The 11,409-nt window shown below is 56.2% G+C and overlaps 1 protein-coding gene across 3 annotated transcripts; it reads right to left on the reverse strand.

Annotated features, from left to right (window-relative positions):
- Positions 1-437: 437 nt before the first annotated feature.
- JMJD6 (jumonji domain containing 6, arginine demethylase and lysine hydroxylase) lies at positions 438-11,404 on the reverse strand. 3 transcript variants are annotated; one of them, XM_045489731.1, is made up of 7 exons: positions 11,070-11,400; positions 10,146-10,534; positions 9,158-9,444; positions 7,647-7,782; positions 6,148-6,286; positions 5,185-5,312; positions 438-3,902 (listed from the first exon to the last, which is right to left on the reverse strand). In XM_045489731.1, exons 1-7 carry the CDS (start codon positions 11,196-11,198, stop codon positions 3,866-3,868), a joined length of 1,245 nt encoding a protein of 414 aa, XP_045345687.1. In that variant the 5' UTR covers positions 11,199-11,400; the 3' UTR covers positions 438-3,865. The 3 variants fall into 3 exon arrangements, 2 of the variants coding, with proteins under 2 accessions (XP_045345687.1, XP_045345688.1); XR_006715192.1 differs by lacking the exon at positions 438-3,902 and adding an exon at positions 7,056-7,149 and having other exon boundaries at positions 5,243-5,312; positions 11,070-11,404; XM_045489732.1 differs by lacking the exons at positions 438-3,902; positions 5,185-5,312 and adding an exon at positions 7,056-7,144 and having other exon boundaries at positions 6,180-6,286; positions 11,070-11,403.
- Between the last annotated feature and the right edge of the window lie 5 nt (positions 11,405-11,409).

Consider the following 11,409-nt stretch of genomic DNA (forward strand, 5'->3'; position numbering starts at 1 on the left):
CTTGTGACATCATGACTTGAGCCGGGGTCCCTAACCAACCGAGCCACCCAGGCGCCCCTAGATGGAGCGCTGTTTAAATGGAAGATGCTAGAGTGTGCTCAGGCTTCCTCCTGGTCCAGTTATGACCAATGGGCAAAAGGCAAGCTTAATCCTGCCGCATCACATAATATGAGGGTACAAGCAAAAGGAATTTCAGTGGTGACCGATGAAAAACAGCCCGTAACTGCAAAATGTGGAGTGGGGCTTAGGTCTTAGCTACTGGCTTCTGACCACAAGGGGACTTATGGGCTAAGTGGGTCTTCTTCCTTGTCCCCTGTCCTCACTGTTTCAAAGTTGCTATGTAAGAGGGCCCGTTGTGCAAACTCGGTCACGTTCTGTATCAACTATCAGATGAATAACGGAAAGAAACAAGAACAGAACAATGCAAAAAACCCAACTCCAAATCAAGTTGCTTTATTTAAAATGATGAACAAGTTTCATCCAAGTGAAAGTTAAAAATACCAGTCAAATGGCAGAGCCACAGGCATTTGGTGGCGGAGCCCACGGCGAGATGAAAGCAGGCGTAGGAGGCTGCTGGGTGCGTGTGACAGCTGCAGGAGGCATGAGGACTCAACTCAGCACATGGTCCCCGGCCTTCCGCACTGTCCAGTCACCCTGGAGACAGCCGGCCGGGCCAGTGCTCAGGGGACACGAGGAGTGTCCCGTTTTTGAACTACCGATGACAGCCACCACCTGAGGGGCCGGGGCACGAGGTTTGTCTAGTTTGGCTGTACAGAATGTGACATCATTGGAACATTGTGGCAGAAGGCGGGGAGGGGAGTGTGAGGAGGAACCAGGCTCCGCGGGGAACCATCGACAGTACCAGCACACATGACAAACGACTTACTTGTGGAAACGCTACACAGGATTCGAGGAACCTACAGCTGTGCACTTACACGCCTACGTCCTTAGAAAGCACTTTTTACGACATTTACCGCAAAACTCCCGCTCTGTCCCACACGCTCATCTGAGGTCCTAAATCACATCCAGGCGGAACCTCTAATAAGTTCGTGAAGCAACTTATACCGGCAACTTTCTTGCTTACCCCCTTAGATATCTTTAGCTAATTTAGAAAGAGAAACCAAATACTAAGAACACGGCTATGATGTTAATTACGTTCTTTTATGAAGATCTCATCAACTTGTATTTTGTAAAGTCTGAACTTGCTCTTCTGGCCGCGGAAATGGATATGCTGGACTCTACCTACCCCGACCAGCGACCCTTGGGAACCACAGCACACTCACTGTCCCTTGGCTCCACGAGAGGAGGGACCTGGACTCGTCATTGCTTCACCTCCAGCACCTAGAACAGTGGCTGGCACTCGAATGCAGGCTGGGTGCTCGAACGACTAATCAATGGGCATCTGCGAGCCTGAGCCAAATGTGAACAACGTCCCTGCGTTTGGTGGCTCTCCCCTCAAAGGTGTCACCCTGAATATCCCAGCACCACTGATGACCCCAGAGGCCCCTGTGTGCGGCCCTGGATACTCAGGCTGATGGTAGAACCCTCACTCCCGAAGCCCCAGAGGCTCCCCCACCCCCCCCAGTGTCTTCAGCCACCTGCTCCAATCAGTTACCGGTCCAAGAGCCCTCGTTCCAGGACCCAGCACATTGGGTCTAGGGAAGGATCCCTAGAAAATAGTTTCACGCGGGATCCTTCTCTCACTACTGCTGATGGCACGCGGAGCAGCTCAGGCCACGAGGGCAGAAGGGTTGACGTCAGAACAGATGGCCCTGGTCCCCACTTTCTACCTTGTCCTGAGCACCCGGCCATCACTCCACTCCTTTCTCAGTTTCCGCACCCCATCCCTGCTTTCTTTCCATACTGGTGTGCTCGGCTGGCCCACGGTGACAGTAAAAGGGGAGGCGTGGGAGGTGCTGAATCCCGGCCTGGCTAAAACAAAGACTGCCCCATGGTCATTCGTGGGCCAGCGAGAGCCCAATGGCAGCACGTAATCTGTGTGAGCCAGATGCTTTCAGGTGAAGGGACTGCGAGCCTGCCAGATGAGCTGGATCCCTTATTTCTGAGTATTGTTTGTCAAACAGGAATCACCCATCGCTGGAGCCTCTGGGGGGGGGCGGGTGGGGAGGCTAATCTCTCCAATTTAAACTACCCTGTCGTCGCAGCCACTGCACGCCCCCTGGCGGCAAATAGCCTTTTGCTTTTGTTGGTTTTCCTTTAAACCGAGGCTTAGAGAGAAGTTGGTACGAATTTGAGAGGAAGGTGCGATCGCCCCGTAGCAATACTGGGGAGATGAAAAAATTATTTTGAAGATGGCAAGAAAATTTTAAAAAGGAGGAGGAACACCATTCAGGTATTAATACAAACAGGTTACAAGTTCCGTGTGTGACTTTACTCACACGCACACACACCCTGGAGCCCGGGGCCGCCTGAGCCCCGTGGCCGGGCGGGGGGAAAAGAGGGCGGGTGACGGGCGCCAGCGCTGAGGAAGGTGGCAGATGTTCTCCATCCCATCCGCCGCTTCTTTGGATTGGCATTTGAGGATGCAGAAAACACAAAATAGGGGCCCAACCTCCTAGAGTAAAGCCACTCGACCGACCTAGTGTCGAGAAATGATAACCACTCTGTTAAAAATGTAACCTCTGCACAGAAGAGACCTGGGGTTCCCCAGATTAACTCCAAGTGTCGGGAGGATCTGGGGGAGGCGGCACCACACGATTCCAGGATGCGTGCACACACCTCGCGGCTCGCCCGGGAGACTACGGTGAGAGCTCCTCTGCCCTCCGGCTGCTCGTGCCCTGGCCTGCGTGCCCACCCAGAAGACGGCACGTCCCTGCCAAGCCCCCTTTTACTTTTAAGTTTAGTTGAATTCAGGGACGGATTAAGGCAAGCAGGTAAGAATGAAGAGGGCAAGACGTGGAACCTGCTGGTCAATCCCCAAGCGTTCACGGCGGAGTTGTCTGGAAGCCCAGACGAGATCCCAAAGGCGAGAAGCACCGTATATGACCTCACTCCAGACGTGCAGCCCGAGGCGCCCACCTCGTGTCTGCCGGTCAAACGAATGGGGACACTCATCGCGACGTCTCTCGCGAAGCAGATCACGCGGCAGGAAAGACCAGGACACGTCTGTCAGGAGGCAGCCCCGTTCCTCATTCGCGTTCCGTGATGAGAATGCACTGAACACCTTTCCTGCTCTGTCCCCAACCCAAACCCCGATGCGGCGTCCTTCCCCCCAGGACACTCGGCACACACACACCGCCGGGACGCACGAGGCCCTCTGACGGCGGAGAGAAGGGAACGCGTCACAAGACAGTGCTCGCGGTGGTGAGCGGGGCCGCACGCGCCGGCTGGGTCACCGCCACGCGGCTTCGGACAAAGGGTGACACGGGGAGGTGGCGCACACGCGGCACTCCGTACGCGTAACCGGCTCGCACGCAAATCCGAGTCCGCTCGCCCCTCAGGGCCCGCTGGTGGGCAGCCAGCCGGCTCTTGGACGGCAGAGGTTCCGCACGAACGGTCGGTGAGGGGTCAGATGCAGCCGGCCGCTCCCGGGATGGCGGCCTTCCAGCCTCGGGGCGGAGCAGCGTGGTTCAGAGACAGCACAGGCCTTGTCACCCAGGGGCCCACGGGCCTGCAGCGTTTCGGGGTTTCACTGAGGGTCGTGAGCTTTTAAACTTCTTGGCCATCTATTCTTAGGAAGCAGTGAAAACAGCATTTGACCGAAGACAGAAGCTTGGACCAGAGAAGGATGATCCAAATTCAAAGAAGACAGAGGAGAAGGAGGGAGCAGAAGACGTGAAAACTGAGTCAGGTGGCCGCCAACCACGTACGCAGGAACCACCTCAGGGACAGTCTCTCTCTTTGCTCAGGGGTGAGCCCGGCCTCCACAAGTGTCCCTAATCCTGCCAAGGAAAGTACAACTGCCTGTAATCAGCACGTAGACGGCACAGCGGGTGCAAAGCTGGAAGGAAACGTTAAAGCCGAACCCCAGGACCCCACGTGGCATTAAGGGCAGGGCTGTCCCTACGACCTTCCCTTCCAAGTTACAAAGTCACGCATTGCGGGCAGGTAGGAGTGAGTCCGCGACAACACAGACGCCTTAAAAAGGCAAGAAGTGAAATCTAAGAGCGGCCTGAAGAGGGCGACTGGGTTGAGGAATGCACGTTCTAGCCCCACAAATTCAGGTGAACAGGACACCTGAACTTCTCGTGGGATTCCAGTGTGACTGCAGAGGACGAGGGAAACAGACAGAAAGGAACATGGGTCCTAAACTTTCCTAACACACCGAAGACAACACTCTGCTCAGAGATACAAAGGACGCGACAGGGACGTCGTCCGCGGTACTGCCGGGGCCTCAGACACTTAAAAAGTCGTGGGAGCTTCAGTATCTGACTACCTTCCCGAAACGTCTCCCCGTCTCCCCGTTGCAGACGCACTGCAACTCGCTCCGTGGCAAGGGGCTCTGGGATCCGGGCCCCGGGGCGCACGGCAGCCACCAACCCCCCTCCCCGTAAGCCCGTCATGTGCCCAGCACAGGGCCACTGCTGGCAGAAATGACCTTAGTGACTTTAAGCGTTCGCTTGTTGAGATCCACTCTGGTTCGAACGAGCGTGGGAGACGGGACGGAGACCTCACAAAACACCCGAGTTCTGCGCCGCCATCTCCCTCGGTGTGAGCGCTCAAAGGGATGACGGCAGTGGGGGACAACGCCAGGAGGCCACACCCCAGGCCCTCAGGAGGCACGGGGAACTTCTCCCGCGCTGCCGCCTGTACAGCCGTAACCATCGCCTCCCCACCGAGCGCGCACGCCAGCGGAGTCCCTGCTGTCCCCCAAGGCCGCAAGAATAACAAGCGGGGGTTTCTGGTATTCTCGAGGGGAAAAAATGGCAAGGATAGAAAACGGATTTAATTTTTATTAAATAACATTAAGGGTGTCCTTGGCACCGTCCACACAGATTCTTGCCTTTCCGCGTAAAAGAAGCCACGTTAATCTGCACCCGTAGCGGTGAAAAAAGCCACTGCAGCAAAGGCAGAGTGAACGGACTCGTATTCCGAGAGCGCCCTCATTCTCTGCCTTTGTCCGGCCCTCCCCTTGACCGCGGATCCAAAAGGCTGACCTCCCCAGGGCCCCGCCCCTCGTGTGGCCACGTCCCTCCTACGCAGACGGCGGCCGTGCGTGGTCACCTGGAGGAGCTGCGCTCTTTGCTCACACAGTCGTCCTGGGAGGTGGTGTCCCCATTTCCCATCATGCTGCACGTCCTCCGCTTCTTCCTGCGGTGCGTCGTCCCGTCCCCTTCAGACCCGGACTCACACTGGACACGGAAGGAGAAAAGCAGGAATTCGACCGGATGCAACCCGGTCTGTCAACAAACCTCCGCCCTCCAGAAACGGCACAAATGTCCGGGTTCTCCCAGAAGCGAAGCAGCTGCTTCTGCCGGCTCCGCAACACGGCCCCGCTACCCAGCCCCGGAAACACCGCAGCTGCCCCCAGACACCGGGGGGCCCGCCAGCGTTCTCTGATGGGGGGCTTACGGGTTTAGAATCAAGATGTGGCTCTAAGGACGGTCTACAGCCGGCGTTCTGACGCCGCATTATGCGATCCCGCTGCGCGGACACAGACCCCGAGGCGGGCGAGAGGGGACATAGGGCCTTGCACAGTCTCGCTCCCCCGCCCCCTGGGGAACACCAAATTGACGGATTCTGTGAAGCGGTAGGACGGCAATTTCACCCGCTGAGGGCACAGGTCCCTCTTCCCTGGTATCCCGTTAGCTTTTAACAAGCCGCTGAGCTTGCGCGGATCCCAGGCTCACGGGTTACATCCGCAGGGAAAATTCTCAGCACGGGCTTTGAGCTCGCGAGGCTCTGCGTCCGAACGCCCACGCTGCCGTTTGCTAGCTGTGTGACCCTGGGCCGCTCACTCAGCGAGATCCCCCAACACTCCTTTTGCCTCCCAAAGTTCTTGCGATGACCCCCCACGCACGCGCGAGGCTACAAACTGGGCGGAATTCACCACACAGCAGGGAGGGTGGCAGCCGGAGCTTTTGGCGGAATCCGCTCTCTCCCTCCAGGCCAGGAGGAGGGAAGGCTGCCGCTGAGTCCCCGTGCCAGTGACCTCCCGGGAGGCCTGGGGAGGGAGCAGGGCCTCACCTCCGAGTCCGAGTCGGACGAGCTGGAGCTGGAGGAACTGGAGGAGTCACTGGAGCTGTCGGATGCGATCCCTGTGGACTCCTGAAGGTCAACCGAGTCGGCCAGGACCGCCAACTCGGGGTGCTCTTGCTTCAAGATCCTGAGAGACAAGAAACATCGTTCCCAGCGCTGGGACCGGCGAGCACACCGAGCACATTTAACCCCGAACCCGGAGCTGAGGCCTGCCTCTCTCGGGAGCGCCCGGGAGTGCCGGACGGGGACGTGGTGAGGACACACGCACCCGCAGGCCGGGAGCAGAAGCCCCCGCGTGCCTGCCGCCCAGGCTCTCCGGAAAGGCGAACTGGCTGCTCGCGGCTCACTCTGACCTTCGCAAAGGAGCCGGCTGTAGTGCCAACGTGTGAGGCACAGTTGCCCTGAGTCAGGCTGCGCTTTCGTCCACCTGGGAGAAAAAGTCTCTCTTCCTTGTGTTTTTTTTTCTGTTTGTTTCCTCCTGAACCTTTCCTAGTGGATTTTCTAAACCCTTCCTTTCCACAACACAGCGTTCAGTGACTGCAGTCGGGCTCGGTTAAGTTCCCTTCGTAAGCGGAGAAACAATCAGATTTGTAAGAAATAAGAAACGTCAAGTAACAGAGAGGGTTCCCCTCGCTCGAAGATACACCTGAACTGGACTTTCAGAGGCGGGAACCCTCCCCTCAGGGACCTCATCTGGCGTCCGCACTAACCAGGGACAAAGCACCTGCTGTGCGGCTAAGGCCTTTAGAACGACCGAGTCACGGCACACAGCGGCCGGTGGGACAAAGTAAGTGGGCCGCAGGTGCCCGAGGGTCCGGGGAGAACAAAGCCACCACCCTTGCTGGCCCTCTCAGCAGGGAAGCTGAGCACTGACCAAGCCAGGATCCCTCTCTTACCCCGAGAGCTGGTCCCTCCAGGTCAGGGTTGGGACACAGTGGCACGGGGTGGCTGGGGGTGGCTTGCACTGCCGCTGCCCGTGCTGTATCTGTTCTGTGGATAAACAGAGGAGCTAAGTCTCCAGGGCAGTCACCTCGCTCACAAGAACTGAAGGTAGTAAGTTCAAAGGGGCATAATGCTTCTGAGTAAGAAAAAGAAAGAACCAAAATACAACCCAAACAACATGGCTTCCTTTGCTAAGTGCTAGCCTTTGGGGTGTTGGGGGGGGGGGGGTGGGGGTGGGGGCGGGGAGGACAAAAATCGAAAACAAAACAAAACAGAAAACAAAAGAAACACCCCAATCGTGGCCATGTTTTGACGGACTGACTTTGATCAAACATGCAGAGTCTTACCCTGTCGCCTCGAGGCTGGCAAGCGTCCTGAGAACTAGCCCTGACCTTGGACCCCCTGGCCTCTGCCCATGAGGTTTTGCAGCCCCAGCTCTCCCAGGCCTCAGACCAGCACACGTTACTGCAGCGGTGGACTTTTTTTTACTTCACCTCTGGGGTTGGAGTTGGAACAAGGCAAAAGGAGAAGGAAACGTCTCTCACCTATACCATTTCCGCGATAACTTGGGTCTTCCTCTTACCGTCTTGTGCCACACAACAGGGAAGTTGGTGCTGCTGGCAAAATTCTGGGTGATGGCAATGGTGGTGTCAAGGTTAAGGACAACGTGCCACCAGCCTCCTGAAATCCAACAAATGAGCAGTTAAACAGGGCTGCGTTCCGTACAAAATCACGGATGACAAAAACCCTGCCAACAGCGGGTTCCAATCTACGGGGAGGGACTCAGGGACAGAAGACCCCGAGTGGTAAATGCTTCTCCTGATCCAGGAATCACAACTAACCCATGTAAACTTCTCCTGGAGCACAGCTGTGACTGCTCATTTCCAGACTGTCCGTGGCTGCTCTCCTGCTCCAAGGGCAGAATTAAGCAGTTGGAATAAACACTGTCTGCCCCCCAACCCCCATGCTTAAAATATTTACTCTCTGCCCTTTGCAGAAAAAGCGTGTGGACCCCTGCTGATCCAAAACTGTGATCAAAACTATAAAAGCAGTAAGTTCTTCAGTTTCCATCCCAATACCTATTCAGACCTGCCTTAAATTTATTTTTTAATGTTTTTTTTTTTTTTTTGGCAGAGAGAGACAGAGCATGAGCGGGGGAGGGGCAGAGAGAGAGGGAGACACAGAATCCAAAGCAGGCTCCAGGCTCTGAGCTGTCAGCACAGAGCCCGACGCGGGGCTCCAACCCACGAACTGTGAGGTCATGACCTGAGCTGAAGTCGGACAATCAACCGACTGAACAACCCAGGCACCCCATAAGACCTATCTTAAATATTAAACACCCTTGCCCCCTCGACACTTAACCTATCATAACAAAGTGTCGTTTTTTTGTTTTTTTTCCAAAGTGTAGTTTTCAGGTATGGGACTTCCTGCCTCTTGGCCCCAAGTTCCTATTTCCTGACTCAACCCAGCCAATGCTACACTGTATTAAAAACCCAATTTGCAGGGGCGCCTGGGTGGCGCAGTCGGTTAAGCGTCCGACTTCAGCCAGGTCACGATCTCGCGGTCCGTGAGTTCGAGCCCCGCGTCAGGCTCTGGGCTGATGGCTCAGAGCCTGGAGCCTGTTTCCGATTCTGTGTCTCCCTCTCTCTCTGCCCCTCCCCCGTTCATACTCTGTCTCTCTCTGTCCCAAAAATAAATAAACGTTGAAAAAAAAAATTAAAAAAAAATAAAAATAAAAACCCAATTTGCAGAAATACACACAAGTCACCGCACATCCACAAAGACACTAGGTAACTACCAGGGACAGAGATGGGCACACTCTTTACATACAGGAAATTTCCCGACAGCCACTATAGATTCAGGTTACAAGAAATGTGGACAGCAGCCCCCTAAGCGCTTGATGGCACAGCGACAGACCTCACTGTCCGAGGCGGGCACCAGTCAATTCATTTAGAGTCAGCATGCAGGGGAATCTCTTTGACTCCTTCTGCATTTACTTCTGCTCCGAAATGACAAAACAAATCAAACAATGTGCTTTCTCTCAGTTCCTCTATACCTGGTACGAAGACAGTCTCTCCTGGTTTTTGTAAGATCTCCAGAGGTTTGAATTCAGGCGGCCAGGTGGGAAGCTGCGTCCGGGGATGGATGATACTAAACCAGGTAATAGCCTCGTCTTGCTGGTTCCCTCCTTCTTCCCGGGTCACCTTGATGAGTTCCCTGGGCGTGCTGGTAGGAAACAGGCACCAGCGCTTGTGGCCCTGAACTAAGGCGTTCCAGGCACTGGTTCCCAGAGGGTCGATGTGAATTCCGGTTCCAGAGCGTGGCGGCCCCATCACAAACCACCTGAGGGACAGAAACGTCCAAGATGTGAAGGATAAACTGACTCTGCGCACACATACTACAAAACAGTGAGTTCGTGGTCTCATAAAACACGTTACGTGGCCTCTATTTCAGAGATCACGCAGACCCTGCCACAAGGGAACGCTGAACGAATCGTGCCTGGAGTGCTCCATAAAAGAAAAAATAAAAATCACCGATGTGGCCTACTACTGGGCTTTAACTATTAAAACTTTCCTTGGGGCGCCTGGGTGGCTCAGTCGGTTAAGCATCCGACTTCGGCTCGGGTCACGATCTCGCGGTTCGTGGATTTAAGTCCCTGAACTGACAGTTCAGAGCCTGGAGACTGCAAGGGATTCTGTCTCCCCAGCTCTCTGCCCCTCCCCTGCTCACTCTCTGTCTCAGAAATAAAGAAACGTTAAAAAAAAAAAAAATTAGAAGCCACCCTTAAAGATCAGTAGTTCAACTCTGCTTGAATGTTCGAGTCACCTGGGGAGCCTTCTGAAATCTTGATGCCTAGGTGGCAACCCAAACCAATGAAACCCGTCTGTGGCGGCAGGGCCTGGTCAGGCAGCAGTAACCCCCTACGTTCCATGTGCAGCCAAGGAGAACCACTCAGTGTTCTGGAAAAAGGTTGGCTGACCGCGCTCAGGTGACACATCCTGTCGTACAGAAGAGCCTAAGGGCTTCACCCCCAAGTACTTTACCTGTAAGGGGGCCTGCGTTTCTCCCCGGCATACTGGAAAAGGTCATCAGTGAAAAACTTGGGCACCTTGTAGTCTTCCAGAAGTTTCCTTCTTTTGGGGTGTTCGCCATAGCTGCTGTCAAAGATGTAAAGGGGGCTGTCATCTCGAGTGCTCTCCATGTACTCGATGTAGTATTTCATCTTCATCTTCACTGAGTAACCGTCATTATCCTCACCGCACTTGAACTTCTGGTTCCGGTATTTCCTTTTGAGGCGCTCCAGGGTCCATTTCTCCTGAGCAGACCAGCCCTCTTGGGCATTGAGCAGAACCACGGGTTTGTAAGGTCTTTCGTAGCGCTCGACAAATTCTTCCACGGACAGCTGTAACGCGTCTGCCCTTTCCACGTTATCCTGGGGGAATCCGAAAAGACCCGTCCAGTTAGAAAAAGGCAAAAGCAACAAAACAAAAAAAGTCCAGTGGTAGAAGACGGCGTCCCCCAGGTCCAGTTAGCTATGACACACCTAAGGAGCCAGATTCTTGTTCCGGCTTATCTTGCGGGGGGTGGGACGCGGGGGAAGGGATAAGGACCTGCGTGCGGACTGACACGTCGCACCCAGCGCCGCCCCACCAGGGGAAGGGGGCTACGCATCTCCCACTCGTGGGCCTTGACAGCCAGGTCCCAGAGGGCGCCGCCGCCCAAAGGGGTCTAGGAGCGACAGCTCTCGTTGAGGGCGCCAAAGGCGTCAGCCTCCAGTTGCCCCGGGACAGGCGGCGGCCACGGCGCGGGCGGAAGGAGGTCGGCCCTGGAATCCGGCCCCCGACGACCCCGACCTCCGCGGGGTGCAGGTGAGCCCATCGGAACTCGGGGGAGACGCGCCCGGAGAGGTCCCCGGCCGCCCGGAGACGCCCGTGCCCGGCCCGCGACCCCGACCCCGGCCCGCTCACCGCCACGGCCGCCGGGTTCAGCGAGAAGCTCTCGTAGTAGTTGTGACGGGTCCAGTCCAGCGAGTCCTTGAGCTCCGGCCGCGCACTCCGCTTGGCCTCGCGGATCCGCTTCTTGCTCTTGTGGTTCATCTTGCGCGGGTCACCAGCTGCTCCCGCGACCACCTCGGCGCAGCTCGCTTTCTGCTTCCAACGCGCCCCCTCCCCGGCCCGGGCGGCGGCGACGGCGGCGGCGGCACCGAAACGCCCTTCGCTCTGGCCCGGCGCCTTTAAAGTCGCCTTCCAGAAGATTCACTGCGCAACCACCTCCCGGGCCTCGGGTTGGGCACGCGGCTGCCGTCTT

The sequence above is a fragment of the Leopardus geoffroyi genome, chromosome E1 (assembly GCF_018350155.1).
Source record: "Leopardus geoffroyi isolate Oge1 chromosome E1, O.geoffroyi_Oge1_pat1.0, whole genome shotgun sequence".
Classification (NCBI taxonomy): domain Eukaryota; kingdom Metazoa; phylum Chordata; class Mammalia; order Carnivora; family Felidae; genus Leopardus; species Leopardus geoffroyi.